Below are 18,820 nucleotides of genomic sequence, written 5' to 3'. Positions count from 1 at the left end.
ACAGCTAGAGATCTGAGTTTAGGGAGGATAAAAAATAACTATAAAATTGTGATAGTGATAGTTTTCTTTTTTATTTCATCCAACTTTCAGACTCATCTTTCAAAGTGTGCGGAAACTTTATCTCTCTTTGGAAAAAATAGCTCTCCTCCCTAAAATCACTTGAAAGAGAACAAGATGTCTGACCTAAATGCCATGACAAATGTCTTCTTTTGATTCAGATATGACTTAAAAGGGAGCCTGAAACAAACCCAAATTAATTCCTCACTTTCAGTGAAAGTGGGGAAGGGGTGGGGTAGGAGAACTATAATAATGGCATACTGTAAAATGTATGAAAGACTGAAAGTCCCTTTTAAGTGATGTAACCAATAAACAAGATGATGAGTGAAGTAGATTTGCACAGATGAAAAAATTGTTTGATTGTAATTGATCTTGGTAGGTTTGTGAACTGTTGTAGGTTCTCAACATAACGAATCATTAGTTTTGTTATTGACTGTCCACACAACATTTCTGGTTGTACAAGTCCATGGAGGGCTTATAAGGCTTCACCTCATCTTCCAGGGACTTGAACAACCTGCAATATTTCTTTGGACAGTCAGTTAACAAATCTAATAAATATTATTTTACTTGTGCTTTCTTTTATGAATTTCAAAGATGATGATAGATGAACCAGATGACAAAACAGCACAAAGGGTCCACCATATAGGAGCTTGATGGTCTGTCTGGGTTTGTGGGTTCTTATTGATCCAAGGAGACAAAGGAGCCATAGCTTTTTTTTCTTTCAGACACAATCTAATTAGTGACATTAGCTATCATTTGTTGGTCTCCCATCTTCCTGGAGCAGATGTCTATGTACATCCATATGTCAAGCTCTTCTGTATGATTGTGTTGCTTTGAGTTTAAAATGGTAAATCATGAAGGAGAAGACGATAGATAGTTGGATACCAACAATTAAGAGAACTCAGATTATTTTGTTAATTATTGGACTAGATGTTCTTTAACATTGACAGAAAGCCTGCAGTTGACATAAGAATACTAATAGCATTGTTATAGAGTGTCCTACTAAGACAGGGGAGCACATTTCTTTGAAAACAGTTTCAAGTCAATTGTTCAGTGCTAAGTTCAGTAAGGGCCAGACAAGGTGATTGCTTACTTGCTAAATTCATACTATGTGGTGCAATTGTTAAGAAAAGCCGTTGACTCAAATAACAGGTATGTAACAAATTGTTCAATGTCCTGGACTCTTATTACACGCCACTGAATAGGTCTCAGGAAAACTTTCCCCCTGTTATTTCAACGAAACTCTTCAAGCCAAAAATTTTAAACTTTCCAGTAACAAAGAAAAGTCATTGCCCAATTTTGGGGAGGAATGGCTATTTTGTTGTTGTTCTCATCCTCCTTCCCTTACAGGGCTATAGAATTATGAGGCTCCCCCAGCGTGGCCCTATAAGACCTGATATATAGAGTTACGGAGGCACGGTCCACTGTTTCGTTTGTACCAGGTGATAGATTAACACTGTCACCAATACAATCTGACCTAAGCCTGTTATTTCTTGTGATCATGAAAATTTAGCAGTCAAAGGGCAGTGTTAGGATTGTTTCTTTCCTGTCTCCCGAAGTTGTATTTTCTGCCCTTACTAACAGGATATGTTGTATGCAGGCATAAAGATCTTTTATTGAGAAGAGACTACCGGTACCTTCTTAAATTGGTGTATTTTGATGCAATCAAATTTCAATTTGAAGTCATTATATTGCTTGATGTATGTAATCATAGAAGTGAGCCAGTTTTGATTAGATGAGATGATATCCCTTGGAACTTTTAAAGGGTATTCCTAATTCAAACTTTGTCAAAGTTAAGGTGTATTTCATGAAATATTTTTTAGTGCAAGTTTTGGATGTTGAATAACTTTCAGAAGTCTGTGTATCGATCATGTCATTAACTCATTTCCAACAGGCTATTGGTCTAAGATCTCCAAGATTATTTATTGCCAAAATTAGTAGATGAACAGGTGTATTAGGCTTCTAATGTAATGTGTTCTTGTTGTTTCATAAAATATTTTAAATGGTTCAATATTCATTCTGAAAAAACACATGCAGTGATAGATACATGTAATGAAAGTCAAGAAAATGAGGAATTGCCTTTTTCCAGTTGTAAATTATACATCATATTTCTCTTTTGAAACCCCTCTGGTGTTATTAACACATTCATTTTCTTAAGGTTTGTTAAAAGTTCATGAAAAAGAATATTTTTAGACATTTCATTACTTTAAAGGTGTCTGCTTATAATTGAAGGTGATTATACAATACCGACTCTGTTCTTGAAATATGTCGATGGGTGGCGTTAAGGTGCTATACTAATCCCTCCGTAAAGACTCTCAAAAACAAAGTAATTTTCGTGGGTAAAAAATACTATAATGATGGTTGCCAAGTCTAAAAAAAACCTCTGCATATCAAATAAATGCCACTATTGCTCAAAATTTTTTGTTATAAGATATCGCCCAGGTAGAGGAAACTGTTATTTTTTGGTGGAGAGGGTAAACTTGTACCAGGATCTATTTGAAATGTTTCTAGACTCATTTTAGATTAAAAAAAAAAGAACAGGGAAAAGCATTCAGGAAAGATTAATGGCTCCATCAGTATCAGGGCTTATAAGAAAAGTGTCCCTTATTCTCAATTATTTTGGCCTTGCTTATGAAATTTAGTAAATGAATTTCTAATCTTAATTCTGGTTATAATATGATGCAATCACTCAAATGCAACTGAAGTATCTGTGACAAATTTCTCTGAAAAATCTTGTGCTTACATAGCACATATGTATATTATGGATGAGGTATTTGAGAGAGGTGGGGCACTTTAAGAAGAGTGGGAAAGGTCATAGGGAGTCACTGTATAAAATTTAATTTTGAAAACTCGAAAGCTTCTTGAGATATTGCCCAGAAATGAAAGTTTTGCACACACAGAGAATAAATAAATTCATGACCTTGATCTTTGCAAATAAAAATATCATTGCAAAAGCTCAAAGGCTTCTCTAGATATCCTAGGAAACAAAAGTGTTCAAATAGACAGAATTTTTAAATATATGACCTTGACCTATAACCTTTTGACTTTAAAATCAATAGGGATCTTCCTTAGGCCCTACAGATATATTGTTTAAAATAGCATTTCAAATTCTGAAAGGCTTCTTGAGGTATTGTGTTGAAATGAAAGCGTTATAGATAGACAGAACTACTGACAGACAAATGGACAGACAGACTAAAATTGATATACCTACTTTCACAAGGGACAAAAATTGAATTAAGTGATATCTTTACATATCCTCCACAGGTATATATGAAATATATAAAAAGAATATCTAATTGCATATTGGACAATGAAAAATAATTTGAACTGTATCATACTTGGCGATGTAATATGTGTATCAAGAACCCTTGTGATCAATACAACCCATGTATCACTGTATCCTTACAACTAAAGTGTACATGTGTCCTCATTGGATCCTATCATTTCCAGCAATTGATTATCTAATGCCAGCAGCTCCACGTCATTACTTAAATAACTCCAACTCAACATGTTCCTTCATCAAAACCTCATTAAATCCTCCTGACCCCTACATGACCCATACTCAGGACATGTGTCAGAATTCTCCAAGTACACTGTACTAAGTAGTAACTTTAAAGAATCTCAGAATCTTCAGGACCATTTTACTCTCTCTCTCTCTCTCTCTCTCATCATCTTTCACTGGCTACTCTGCATAAAATGCTCAATCATGAATGCAACACCACAGGAGGCAAAGTACAACATATGTACATGAGCATACTGTATTGTCTGTGTTACTTACTTTTTTAATTGTACAAGAAGCATTCTTTAAGACTATTTTTCCCTATTGTGAGAATTTTTCATCATGATTACTCATTAGTCTGTGAAAACAGGAAATAGTAAGGCTATCTGTTTTCTCCGGATTTCAGACATTCTTAGAATGTTAAATGGGATGAATGATCCAGAAAGTTTGGCAATTTATTTATATACACGATAAAGAAGTTCAATATCACTTATCTTTGGTGAGGAATGACGAGCTATTTAGAGAGAAGACCATCTCTTCAGTTTGCGATGTTCCATTTGCTGTTTAATCAACTAGGAACATGGAGAGAACTTTTTGATACATCTCTGTGATGACCCGGTAAAAATTCTAATAACAAATAATTACCTGGTACTTGTTTGTTGAAAACTTCCCAATATTTTTGGTGAATGATCCAGTAGATATCAGACAAGAAAGATGGGAAGGTTACTACTTAAGAAACCTGCCAATGATGTGGATGCTGCAAGTGTAAAGGGACAGTAAAAATGAAAATACCCAGAGTTCATTTTTACATTTGAATTTCAACAAGTAGAAATCTAAAGAGAGAATATTTTAATGCCCCAACATAAATATGGCCTGGGCATAAAGTATTTGTGTTCTGTTGTCTGTCTTTCCATCCATTCTTCCTTCTATCCATCATCAGACTTTGCAATTTCTTCAGTTTAAAAAAGGGTGTTCAAGGTGTTTTTATCAAACCTGATTTTATGCTGATACAAAGCTTTTCAAAAAGCTATCCTTGACCTTTCCTGTGACCATGACCTCACTTTCTTAAATTTGTGTTTAGCTCAATTTCAAAGAAACCATTCAAGGTATTTTCATCAATCTTCATATACAGATACAATCAGTGGTAGCTATTCAAAATGCTTAAAAAATTAAAGAATTTCTTCAATATACATACACTGATACATGTTGGTGAGAACTTGTCAACTGTGTCCAAATTCTCCTCATTTATCTTTCATTTAATCAAAGAAGCAAGATAGTACCTACATTTCCTGTTGCTAGATGCACCCTGGGCAGGGACACTCCTATGGACATATTTTGTTAACTCTTTGAACTAATTTTGCATAGATCGAAATTTTCAAATAGTGCAGAAAGTTTAGTCATTTTGTTTCATTTTTTAAAAAAAAGATTTTTTTTTGGAGAGATAAGAGGTGTAGATTTGCCTGACAAAAGAGAAGCTGATGTTTGTATTGAGAGAGCTCCCTGTCCCTGATGACAAGTGAGGGATGATGGGGAGGGATAGGAATGCTGTCAGGAGGTTGTGTTTGTGTAACAATAACAGTATCACTGATAGATATAGCCTCCTTATTACAATAAACAGTCCCACGTTCCTCTCCAACATCTGCCTCTCAAAGATTCTCACTAAGGCATTCACCTGTGTTTTGTTAAGGTGATATGGTGAAAAACTTACCATAAAAAATATTTTCAGATACACTGAATTTTATCATGAAAAGCTGGGAGCTTTTTCTCTCTATGTGGAAAAGGAGTTTTTAAATAAATTATTATGTTCCTCACATTTATTTTCATTGATAAATTAATTTAAAATTCATTCAACTACAAAATTCAATCATTAAAAAAAATCAGTGAAATTTATAAATATTTGATGTTATAAAACATCTCACAAGATTTAGAAATAGATAAGTTTCCAAATGAAATTATTTATTTCAAAATTTTAAGTAGTCTTTTTCATCTCATAGAAATCAGACACTCTGCAAGTGTTTTTTTAACATTCTGCAAGTGTTACAATTAAATGTTTTTTTAATCACTTACACAATTCTTAATTCTTTCTTTGTAGGTAAAATGGTTAGAACAGCAGGTTGTTAAAAAACGGGTAAAACGTGACAGATATTACTCCAGCAGCATCAGCTTTAATGACAAATTCAATGACCCAAAGTGGCCCAGGATGTGGTATCTGGTAAGTGCCAAAGCGGGAATCTAAACTAAAAAACAGGGTAATTGGAAATTACCACTAATTCAGATTTTGAAAGGGAGTCAACAAATAAAGCCAGAGTAAGTAGTGCTTCATGTATTTATGAGGGAATAAGGGAGGGGCAGGTAGCAGAAATGATGCATTTAAGAGGTGGTCCAGACCCCCACACAAACCATGGACAGAAAATCATAAAGTGCATGAAAATAAACATGTTTGAATATTTTGGAGCTAGGAATGTCAGATTAATATTAAGTTTCATTAATCATCATTAGGTTTAAGCTATTCATATTCATAATTAATGAAATGATAAACTTGACTTTATCCAAAGTATTCCGTGGTGATTTTTTATAAAGCTGTCACTGTGTCACAGGTGAACAGAATATTTGAAGTATGTACAGCAATGCCTCATATTAGACTTTAATGAAATATGCTGGCATAATTTATTAATTTGAGGTCGACGGAGGACATGCATGATCAGGCAGAAAATTGCATGTACCAGTACTTCCATAATATATTGATTCATTTAATCAATATTTTAAGATGAGGATTTTTTTTGTGATATTATATGTACTTTTAGGTTCTGGGATTGACTACATTTAAAGAGCTTGTTCAGTTCTAAAAAAGATGGTTTTGTGCACCAAGATTCAGAAGATAAATCTGCAGAGATAAATCTATCATGACTGTAAACATTAACATTAGAATTTGAGTTATTAGGGTTTATTTTTAAATTGAAGTGTCTCTTTTTAGCCTCTTTGGAATTATACAAAGGCTTAGGAGGAGAATATTTACTGCCAACAAAGAATTTTCAGAAGTGTTAAAGACACTTGCTAAACATAAACTCTGAGCAAGTTTCATGTTCCATTAGACTCATCCTGTACAAAACCATTCACATCTCAATGTTCGACTATAATCAGAATTTGATCAAAATTCCAGAAGATTTTGGTTATTAGTTTTGATCTCTTATTCATTCATAATCTGAAGAAGAAAAAAAATCAAAGGCATAAATTACAAGTTTTTACATCGATTAGAAAATTCTTTCAAGTTGAAAATTTGTGTATATTGGGAGTATTGATGTTTCTCAACCACTGGCTTCCCGCAAAGACGACTTTGAAATTTGTTTACTGTAAATTCAATTTTAGCATCTGCAGGCTACAACATAAGAAACAGGCAGTAACATGGAAGGTTAGAATTGAGATAATGAGAATAGGCAATTTCTAGCTTGTTTTCTTGGAAGGGCCACACATTTACTGGTAATTAACCCTTGTTAAATTGACAGCTTCAGAAACAGAAGGGGAGAGAACTGGGCTTGGTTATCCAGCTGCGTATTAATCATTGTTTTCACTTTGAAACTAATACATTTCTATCTCCTGCTTGATGCTCTGGTGAGGAGCTAGATTGAGTTTGCTTGCCAAAACTAATATACTGGGCTTGTTTTTGTTTTTATTTACGTACATTGAAAATTGTTAGTTAGGAATTGGATGCTGTTGTTGGCAAGTGTACATGTTACAGAGGTCAAAAACTGAACCAAACTCTAAAAGACCAGTCCTTGATTCTAATTAATTTGAAAAAAGAAAGAAGTTTAGTTATGAGGTCCATAAAGGATGAAGAATGAATTGAATGAGCTAGGTTGCAATTTAGAATTTTAAAGAACCTTATTAAGAGGGGAAAATTTTATCGGAGGACTGCATTTTCCGAAAAAAGCAAAAATGCCATAACTGAACAAATTACCCTTATGCAGGTCTAGTTTGTGTAATATGAAACTAGTATTTAACCATCTGGTCTTTACAAGAATATTAAATCACTTTTCTTTTGGCTACATTGTCTTGGAAGCAGAGAATGTCACACATCATGCTTTCAAAGTTATACTAATTTATACTTGTCATTGACCAATTTTCTTCCTAAATATGAAAAGAATATTGTCACACGTTTAGTCTTTTAGAAGTCCCCCTGTTTAATAGCAGACAGGAAGGCTAGATAATGTTACATAAAGAGAACAGAATGGCCTCAGTAGAAGAGAGTGACATTTACATTGATATTCTGAGAACCACATCCCTCTTTGGTGATAACTTCTAAGAGGAAATATTCTGCGAGTATCGATTCCAATGCAAAATGCTAACAATGCAACTTTGCATGCTTTCGAATGAGAGACCCCTCAGGAAAAATTAATGTCATTTCCAAAGACATAAATCATAATGTAGAACTGGCTTGCCTGTGCTTCCAATGGTTGCCTGTAGTGGCATCTTCAGGCCATGATAAGGGCCTTTTGCTGTCTGCTAGGCTTAAAATATGGGAGGAAAGCGACCTTATTATGTCACAAGTTTTGGACATTTTAGGTTTTTGAAACCTTAAACTACAATGACTTAAATTTAGTTTTGATTATACATCTGAGGGTCCTTGATTAATGAGTATACATCAATCATACACATATCTTATAGAAGTATTTCCATATTTGCAACATATGCATTTCTTATTCAATTAACAAAAAGTCTAATTTGATTGTTCAGAAAATTCTATAATCAAAGTGAAAGTTTCTTTCTATAAAGTCAAACCTGTCAAATATTTCACACACCCCCACTGTCAATTTTCCCTATACAACAATTATAATGATGTCAAATTACACCATTTATTAGCTACTTGAAATGAAAAACCACCTAAGCATTTATTTTATATTCTCTTCACCTATAGGCAAGACTTTATGGGTGGTAAGACACAGTTTATGACCAATATAAACCAGAAGATAACTATCATTGAGCTGTCCGACTTGATTTAGGTGCTTGTATTATTATTGATGCCACATATTTATACTGGGGGAGAAGATAACTGCTGATGCTTTGCACCACTGGCTGAAGCCCTTGATTTTCAGGAAGTCATGGGCTTGTTTGTTAGATGCTTTGGCATTTTGACTACAATGTGGCTCCAGGTAATATCCTGGTATTCTGTCTCTGGCAAAGCTAGATGTAGTTTATCAATTGTAGCTGATTTATGAGAATGATCCCCTTTTTGGTGAATTAATAAAAAAAAAAATAATGTTTATAACCTTGATGATGGGTCTGAGGATGCAAGGAGTGGTAGACCGCTGTTTGAATCTGTGCAGATTATCGGAGTAGGAAGAAAAATGAACTTCAAGGCAACATGAAGTATATTTGATGCATGACCTTCAAAGACCTCTTTGATACTGATCTACAGTTAGGTGGAAATTAGATGAAAGGTGGAATGTGCATGATTAAAGGAGAATGTCATATCCCTTTAATAAACTTTGCATGAAAAGAGACCAAAGTTGCAGGATCTCAGGAAATATGAAAGGACAGATCATTCTACATGTCCTACCCCTGCGAAATGATCAAGAATAATTCTTGAACCTTTAAGAAAAGTTCATGAATTATATTCTTGAATCAGCTCATGAATTGTTCATGAAGATCCCATGAAGTTAAAATTGGACACTCATGATTTCATGGATTTTATTCATGAAAACCAAGTTCAAGAATATTCAAGAATTATTTGTTGTTCATGAACAAACTTGGATTTTTTAAATGCCTGCAAAACGATCAAGAATAATTCTTGAACTTTCAAGAAAAGTTCATGAATTATATTCATGAACTTTCAAGAAAAGTTCATGAATGATATTAAAAGGTTCAATGCATTTTCATGAACTATTCATGAATAATTTGTAAAAGTTTTTTAGGAATAAATTATGAAAAATTTCAATTCAAACGCGACTCTTTGCAGAATCCTTAACCTTACTTGGTCAAGAGGAGAGTGGGTTCCTTATTCAGCGTATTTCAAAGTGTATGCCTAAAATGGAATGATTTTTAATCCAAGTCTCACTGTCTGGCAGAAAAGTGTGTTCAGCAATTAGGGCATCAGCTAAAAGGGCTTTCAAGGATTTTGAGCAGAGGTGGTCAAATAAAAAAAATCTTATTGGCTTTCCCTGTGGAATTTTCAGAATTTCATCACTTGGATCCTTTGATCGATTACAATTCATATTTTCATTCCTTTCTTTTGTTTTTCTTCAAGAGCCTGGATTTTTTATATATTGTTTTTTTTTGGCAGCCAGAGTTTTTTAATCTTCTGATCTCAACTCATTAACATTATCTGTGAACTGCTTCTCTTTTCCCTACAAGAACAAAGATTTTCTGAAAATGCTCATAAATGTGAAAACTTGACTTGCATATTTGTTTCATTTAATTCTGCATCATAGGCACTGCCATATTTTAAAGCATTCCGAGCGGGAGTTTAGCCTGTTTCCCATGCCCGCCATGTTCAAGATGTTATAGGTGAACAGGATGAATGTTTCAATCTTTAATTATTAAATGTAACGTAATTTGGTTGGATTCTTACTCATAACAAAGTTTGACAAAATTTTCAATAAAAAGGACATGACTGAACTCTTACAAATAGACATTAACATCTTGACAAATATCTCACAGATTCAGCGATTGCCTCCATTTTTTTGTAACTCACCACTAATATCTGCAGTTATGAAGTAAATTGATCCTCTGGATATTCCTTCTTCGTATTCTGTTATTTTCTTCAAAGGTTGACAAAGAATGACTACGCTAATAATCCTCCCACTCTACCGATTCACTTTTCAACGTCTCGCGCGTTTCAAAGTTTGCGCCTTTTAAAAAGTGTCATGCAGAGCTAATTAAGAAATAGTTTCGAATTGTCAAGATTTTTGTTAAACAAAAAATAACAAACACTAACTGAATGATTTTTCACTGAAATTAATTTTTTAAAATTAATATAAGTTATATCATTTATTGAATTGGATTTTTTTTTAATTATACCTGTAGAGCCATATTTTCGTATTCAAGTATGGCCGCCTCCGTATCAGAGGACAACAAATATCTCTTGGAACCACTCTCCCTCAAACTGAGTACCCTGAGCTATGAAAGTGTATAGGAGAATAGACTAAAAATACGGATGTGGTTCATGTCATAGCTTCTTCACAACCATGCAGCCTGTGCTGTATCATTTACACACGATGGACAGAAAAATGTGACTTTATAACAACATCAAAATATAACAGGTTGGGAACACATCCCCTTTAGCGAGATCATCTCGCTAAAGCGCGATTATCCCTCTGTATCGGGAGAAAATACATCTCGGAAAACCGAGATTTGTACACCGATTCAAACTGTAATCGTGTTAACTTCTGAAAAAGGAAAATCCGGGAGAATGTTAACCCATTCGATAAATATTTATTGTCTCATCTCAATAAATTTGCTTCAAAATATTGTCACTACTGCTGCAAATCATGGAAATTAGAATAAGTTCATGAACAATAGCGTAGCCTTTCTACGAAGGACCACAGGTGATAATTATCAGTACAACTAAACTTACTCCGGTTTTACGGTTATTGTAATTGCATGTAACTATTGTTTACCTTATTTTTTTTAATACGCCTGCTTGAAAAGCGGGTGTATATACAGCATGATATAGTGATGGGGTGACCGTCACTTTGGAATTTCGATAGGGCATGACGATCTCGACACGAAGTCTGTTTGGTGACCTATAAATTCTCAAATCGCCTGATTGACTGGTATAAAGTCCCACCTTCTTACTGTAAGAAGTGCCCTCATTGGTTCTTTGCTACACTCGTCAGAGTTTCCAGGATCTTCTAACGGATATATTAATTTTTCTGTATATTTTACCCGTGAAAATAATACGTTCAGTGTCAATTCAAATTCTCGTTCTACGTAAATTAATCAACCCTAAAAATTATTTTATCCTATATTATTACACTGTCTCAAACTTTGCAAGTTATACTGGAAACGTGATATTTTAGACGGCAAGAGATGGTACATGTAGATGGACGGATAGGGGGGGGGGGGTACTAGAAACAAATACAGTAGGTAGGTTGTGCGACTAGATTTCTTTAAATGTATCATATACCGAGACTCTTATCAGGCATGGTAAAAGCTATCGACATAACCATTTTTAAATCTTTACCATTTTAATTGAAAGTCTTATCGGTGATCAATTAAGGCTCGATCTTCTAATAAGGAAGCTATTAAAGGTGACAATAGCATCTCTTATTAACTCAATAAAACAATTACAAAGTATAATAAAATGTAAAATTCGAAGTATTCCAAGCAATGTTCGTAGATATTCTTTCAAAATAGATGTCTTTGCCGCCAAAACACGGCTGAAAATTTGCCGACTCGGCATTTAACAATAACAATAAACTTTTAGCTTTTTTTTTATTTATTTCATTTTTGGGGGCAGCTTTTTCAGAAGCCCCCCCCCCCTTTTTTTAAATATAAAAATGCCACCTGGTCTGTGTGCTTTCATGTAGCCTATGTTTTGGAAAGTACCGGTATCTGATTTCCTTTTTAAATTTACACATTTTAATTGATGCAGGATCCCAACATATGTTTCCAACGCAATTAAAGTGTCCTCAAACGAAGAACTGTTCATTGCCACCGGTAAAAATACCTAGGGAATACTTTTTGAAATTATAATTAACAACACGTCTACGTAAGTAGCAGCAATTTCAACAATGCAATTTCGCATTTCTGTTTCTCTAATTTCGTTTAGTTATGAAATTTAATTCAAGGTAACATGTTTTACACTATCAACAGGCACGTTTCTGTATTAATGAAAAGATGGTAAGTGGTAACTGAAAAAAGTTCGAAGCTACCCCCCCCCCCCTCTACCCGTACGAAATAGGATTTTGAGGTTTGGATAATGGTCAAATTCTCTTCTTTTTGTCAAGTTTTTTTTTAGGTTGATTTTTTTCTCTTTGAATTAGACACCCCCCTTTTTTCCAATTTGCGTCCGACGCCGTTGAATCATGCTTTCCTGAATTTACAACAATTCAGCATCAACATTTGTACTAAGTCAGTATCGGTTAGACTCAATTTAAACCTTTTTCATGAAATTGTTTTCAATATTCCATTAAATTAATGGTTTACCCATATTCTATACACATCTCAGTTTATACTTGTTTTTTTTTTTATCATGACTTTTCCACAAACGTAACAACCCTGCTGCGCTTCCGTATTTCTTCGCGTCAACTAAAGATCAAATATTGAAGCAAATATCATGGGTTTCTAAAGATCATTATTTTTAAAATTTGTACAAGAATGGATAGCTAAGACCCTAACGAATATAATTTGGATATCTATACATAATTTATATGCTTCAAAAACATATCTGACTGTAAATGTTGAAACCTTCGCTAAAAAGGCACGATTTACACGTGGATTTCAGCATCTTATTCTCACACGCAGCGGTGATTGTCTTAAATTTCTGGTCAATATTGTCAGTTTTTTGTAGTAAATTTACGCGTCAATACAGCTTTCTCCCGGATTTTCAATATGCACGAGATTTTTGATTATTTCATAACGAAAACAACAAAATTCCCGTTTATGGTAATGTTTTTTCTCCCGCTAAAGAGGGATAATCGCGCTTTAGCGAGATGATCTCGCTAAAGGGGATGTGTTCCCAACCTGTATAAAGCTTTTCGACCCAAGAATGGTACGGTACAGTACGGACAAGAGATATAATTTTTTAGTTGTCAATAAATTTATGATACGTTTTTAGGAAGATTATGAAATTTTTCCTAGACTGTAAGTCTGTTTCATTTTCTTACAACTTGTTAAAAGTTTGACAAATAGAGAAAATTCGGTCGAACAAAGTTGTGTCGTGAAAAATGAGATAATTTAAAGCACAATTTTAATATAGCTGGCCAGTTTAAATGATGAAGAAACATCAGTAATTCAATATGAGAATAAAATGCTGTCAATATTGATGCAGTGTTCTTTAAATTACGATCATAATTTAATTATAATCTCCCTTCTAGACAGTTCATAACAGAGTTTTATTATCCTGAAGAATCTAAGTTATCAATTACATAGAGTAGAAAATAGTGATTTTAACCTCTTATGTTCCCCTACTTGGCCCTGATCCCATACTTTCAAAATCAAAACAAAAGCATGTTATTAATTAAATCAGGGGCTTGTTCAACAATTGCATCTGCATGCAAAAGTTGTATTATGGGAGTAATGAGTGTTTTCTGGCGATCGTTTGTGACAATTATTTTTACATTTTTAGTCTTCATGAAAATTCATGAACATTCATTACCTTGAACTACTAAGTTTTTTTCTTTAAACTGAAAATTACCAATATTCATATTTGTTCATCATTTGTTCATGAACTATGAATTATGAATGTTTTCATGAATTTTATTCATGAACTACTTTTATGAACCTGTTAAGAATCCTTTAAGAACCATTCATGAACAATTATGAACAACTCATAAAGGTTCTTAAAATCATGAATATCATTTCGCAGGGGTAATATTGTTTTCAGTGATGAAATGAAATCCCCTTTGTATAAATTTCAGTTTTAATCTATAAGTACATGTATATGACTCTCAGACTGGGTACATGTACTTTATTCTGGATAATTTCCTAGGTTAAACCTTGATAGACAAGATGATTTAATAGGTCTTTCTGACTAGTCATATGTTGGAAACAATAAAAACAATTTTATATCAATCAAATAATATCAGTGTTATGATACAGGAATTATTGTAGATAATTTCACCACATAATAGCCATATTTCCTGTTTTGAGAAAAAGGTATGTAAAATGAATATTGGATACATTTTTTTGGCTTGAGGAAATATGTACCTGTATGCAACAACAACAACAAAAAAAGCATCTTTTTAAAATCTTAAGGGCCAAAGTTTGGTGCTTATTATGTATTAATTTATAGTGGTAGAAATATAGATTTAAGAGAAACATTTACTGAATTAGAATGTTGATTTTGGAATTACATGGTAACCTCTGTATGGGATAGAAATAAAACTATATTTAGTTACAAGACTCTTGAGTATTCTGTAAACAAAAAACTCGAAAAAAGCTGATTGACTTCTGTAAAAGTGTTTGAGGAGTGTCTGCAGTAAATCTTTCAAGAAAACCAGCCATAAAAAGATTAAAGAAGTACTGTATGATAAATGGCACCTTCAGCAGCCAAGAGAGCAGTTCAGTGATGTGCCTCTTATCAGAGCTAGCAATAAATTGATGTGTGTAAAAGGTAAGCGGAGTATCTGTGTTATGAAGTGAGATCTGTGTTGTTTGGCACCGTGTTGTACTGAGGGGATCCCTAATACGCCTGCACATGCCTGATAATACACTCAAAAAGGAGGCATCATAAGTTGATTCAAAGTCTTATCACCCGGACCCTTGTTTCATTTGGGGGAAAGAGTTGGCAAAGTTAAGGGTGCAATGTTGAACTTATCTTAAAACTCTTTAGTGACCCATGCTCTGCTCATGTTAACAGGTGTGTCGTCCATTACAGGCTTGGAGGAAACAGATTAAGGAAATGAAAAAAATGAAGTAAATATAAGTTTCAATTCTTCTTAAATTATTAAAATACATACAGTAAAACCTGTCTAAATTGGACACCACTGTGTTTAACGGCAACATACATTTTGTCCAACCCAAGAACTGATTGCCTGAAGCTTTTAGGCAATTTTGAAAAGGCACCGTGTAATTCATGGACTGGAGTCTTGGAGTGGAGTTATGGAGTGGAGTTTGGAGTGGAGTTTGGAGTCAATTTTTTGGAGTCTGAGATTTTCTTTAAACATAATTATGCAGAATTTTTTTTTTCAGAAATGACATTTGTATGATTGTCTTCAATATTCTAAAATAATTTATTGGCAAGATAAACCTCTAATTTAATAAATATTTGGTACATTTGTATATACATTGTAAGTATGTTGAACATTAATATTGAACTAATAACCACCTAAATCAAAATTAATTGATAACTTCCTACAACTACTAACCTAAATAAAACTGATTGATAATGTGATCAAAGACCTTATTATTAGGATTAGCCAGTGTTTTCCTCCAAGTATTATAGCAGTCCCGTTATTAAGGTCAAGATCTAGTAAATAACTTGAGACTAATTTTTTGGTGCTAGATCCATAATGATGTCATAATCAATTTCAACTTTTGTTTTCCCGTACTTTACGGCTTTTGTAGAATTATGTAGAAAATAGGGTATTTTCATGTCATTCAATTTAAAATCATATAAAAAGTAAACCGGATACCTATATTAAATTTGTTATTGATTTAAAGAAGAGGCCATGAACATACTAATTACCGTTTTCTGAGAGACTGTAGGCAATCTGGATACATTTCCTTTGCCGAATACGAAAAAAACTCCCATATTCATGACTGGTTTTCTTTATTTTTCATTGAAAATGACAGTTTAAAATACAGTTTTTCATCTTGTTTACCTACAAATTATGCCCCGAAACACCTTATTTGACCAAGCTATAGTTATAAAGCATCAATAAAGGAATTTATTTCTCAAGTTTGATAAATCTGTAGGCACCTTTCATTTACTAGATCTTGACCTTAAGGTATTTGATAGTTTATTTTCGATGAACAGTTCAATGACTTTTATCATTGAGGAAAATCACAGAACTATTCCATGGTAGCAGATGTTTTAAAATATTCTTTATATCATAATTTATCAACAAGATGTATTTGTGAAACACTGATGCCCCTGTCTGGCAGCTTATGGCGAGGGTTGAAATTTCTCAAATGGTCTAGGTCAAAGTGGGTCAAAAGTTAAGGTCAATGTCAAAAGGTCAAATATTGTCATACCCAATAAAAGTCTTGTCATAAGGAATATACCTTAAAAGCATGAAAGCATTAGTACTAACAGTTCAGACGTTATGATCAAGATATTTTAAAAAGCTGGTCAACTTTTCTAAGGTCAAATGTACAAATATTTTATACCTAATGAAAGGTCTTATTACAGTGGATGCATATGTCAAGTATGAAAGCCCTAGCGTCAACTAATAAAAAAAATACTGGCTATGGTTAAAGTTAAGAAATTATTGGTAAAAGTGGGTCAAAACCTAAGTTCAATGTCAAGAGGTCAAATTTGGTGATCCCAGAAGAGAAGTTTTGTCACAAGAAATACACATATGAAATATGAAATCCATAGCCCTACCCACTCAAAAGCTTTGGATAGGATTGAATTTTGTGCTGATAAACAGAGTAACAGACAGATAGACAGACAAGGCAAAAATTAAATACCCTCGAATCTTCTATTACGAGGGCATGAAAAGAAGAGGCGCAGAGGGATAATAAGAAGATAAATTAAAAAATGTAATAAGTATTATTTCATTTATTCATGTTATATCTATAAAGCCGAAGGAAAAGTTAAAGGATACTAAATTAAAAATTATTTTAACAAAAAATGAATATGCTAAATATTAAAAACTTTTTCCTCATGGTTCAAATATCACCATATATGAAAGTAAGAAATAATATATGAACAGTGCTCCAAGTTGCGACTAAAATGGTCGCAAATGCGACCAAAAAATTGATTTTGCGACTAAAAATGAAAACACACTCGCATTTTCGCGACTGAGAAAATTTGGGCTGGAAACGTCCATTTTTAAGATCAGGATCGATACTTCATTTGTAAAGATTCTCTATCAAGAAAATGTTTGAAGACATATATTTAAATACACTTTACAAAGCCTCGCATGGACTTAGATCATGTAATTTTATAGCAGCATGCTGATGCTGTACAAAGTTTGATAGAACCAGAGACGTGTATAAATAATGTTCCTGATAGAATGGCATCCAAACTTCATAAACTTTCTAAGATCCGAATTTGTTTATAATATTGAAGCATTTGGTCAATTGCTTGCATACAATGAATCATGCTAATAAAGAGTGTTTTAGCGGCATTTATAATAACTGTGTAATGGGTTAGGTACGTAGTAGTAAGTAAACATGACAAACAGCAGGCAAAGTCCTGTCTCAACAGCTGTCAAGCTTGTATTTTCATTTGATAAAATTTTATTTCTGTATTCAGATTTCTTGTGTTCTTCTGTATAACCATAAGGGTATAACACTACATGTATTCAATAAAAATATTTCATTCAACCTAGCAAATTTTTATAGTCACAGTAATAAGTAATGTTTGATATAATAAAGACATAATACATATCCTTATTTAAATTATCAAGTTTTATTCACAAAATGCATTATTTTATGGCGAGTGAAATATTTGATTATGGCGACTAGAAATTCTGAAATGGCAACCAAAAAAAATTTTAGGTCGCCATTTTGCGACCTAAGAGCAAGTGTGACTTGGAGCACTGATGAAAGTAAGAAATATTAAAAAATCTATCAAAGGTTATGTCATGAGGTAATCTGTATGTTTTTAATTGTCTTGACTACTTATTAATATGTCTATTCACCCCACAGTTCAAGAAAAGGTGTTATCTATCGACAAACAGAAAAGACGTGTGTTCCATTAATGTTTATGCTTTAGGTGAAAAAACTAGTTTCCTCTGAACTCTATTTCTATTAACAAATGCAATTTTGCTTGACTCCAAAAATTGATTCCAAACTCCACTCCAAACTCCACTCCAAGACTCCAGTCCATGAATTACACGGTGCCTTTTGAAAATAGTGCCTTCCCTTCACCTTATCTCTGTTACATATATTTTTATTAGGTCACCTGAGTAACTTATGAGGTCTTCTCTGAAACCACTGAACCAATTTCAACCAAATCTGGTATACAGCATCTATGGGTGGAGGGGAACAAAAATTGTGAATTTCATGGTCCCCACCCCCCTGGGGCCTGAGGGGTGGGGCCAAAACCACTAAAATTATTGCAATCTTTAAAAATCTTCTTCTTTACTCCTGGAGATCAAGCAGGCAAACTGTTGGCATGAATGTAATGAGCATTGAGTCCTCTACCAAAATTGTGAAATTCATGGCCCCAGGGTCAGGGGTTCTAGTGCTAGGGCGGGGCTCTATAGATTATATAGTGTAAATGCATTATTTCTTTGAAAATCTTCTTCTCTGCTCCTGGGTATTAAATAAACTAACTAAGCACATAGTTATGATAAGCAAGAGTGCCTCTTTCAGATTTGTGAATTTTATGGCCCCAGGGTCAGGGGTACTGGTGTTAGGGCGGGGCTCTATAGATTATATAATGAAAATGCATTATTTCTTTGAAAATCTTCTTCTCTGCTCCTGGGTATT

The 18,820-nt window shown here is 33.6% G+C and overlaps 1 protein-coding gene across 1 annotated transcript in view; it reads left to right on the top strand.

Annotated features, from left to right (window-relative positions):
• Nucleotides 1-18,820, top strand: part of LOC134231578 (furin-like protease kpc-1) — a 47,958-nt gene that overhangs the window by 7,908 nt on the left and 21,230 nt on the right. The window contains 1 exon segment of the mRNA XM_062713544.1: nt 5,649-5,768. Coding sequence (XP_062569528.1) covers nt 5,649-5,768 — 120 coding nt within the window.

Source organism: Saccostrea cucullata, unplaced genomic scaffold (assembly GCF_032062105.1).
Source record: "Saccostrea cucullata isolate Sc308-1 unplaced genomic scaffold, CSIRO_AGI_Scuc_v1 ctg626, whole genome shotgun sequence".
Taxonomy (NCBI): Eukaryota; Metazoa; Mollusca; class Bivalvia; order Ostreida; family Ostreidae; genus Saccostrea; species Saccostrea cuccullata.
This window is presented reverse-complemented; position numbering and strand designations above follow the sequence as displayed.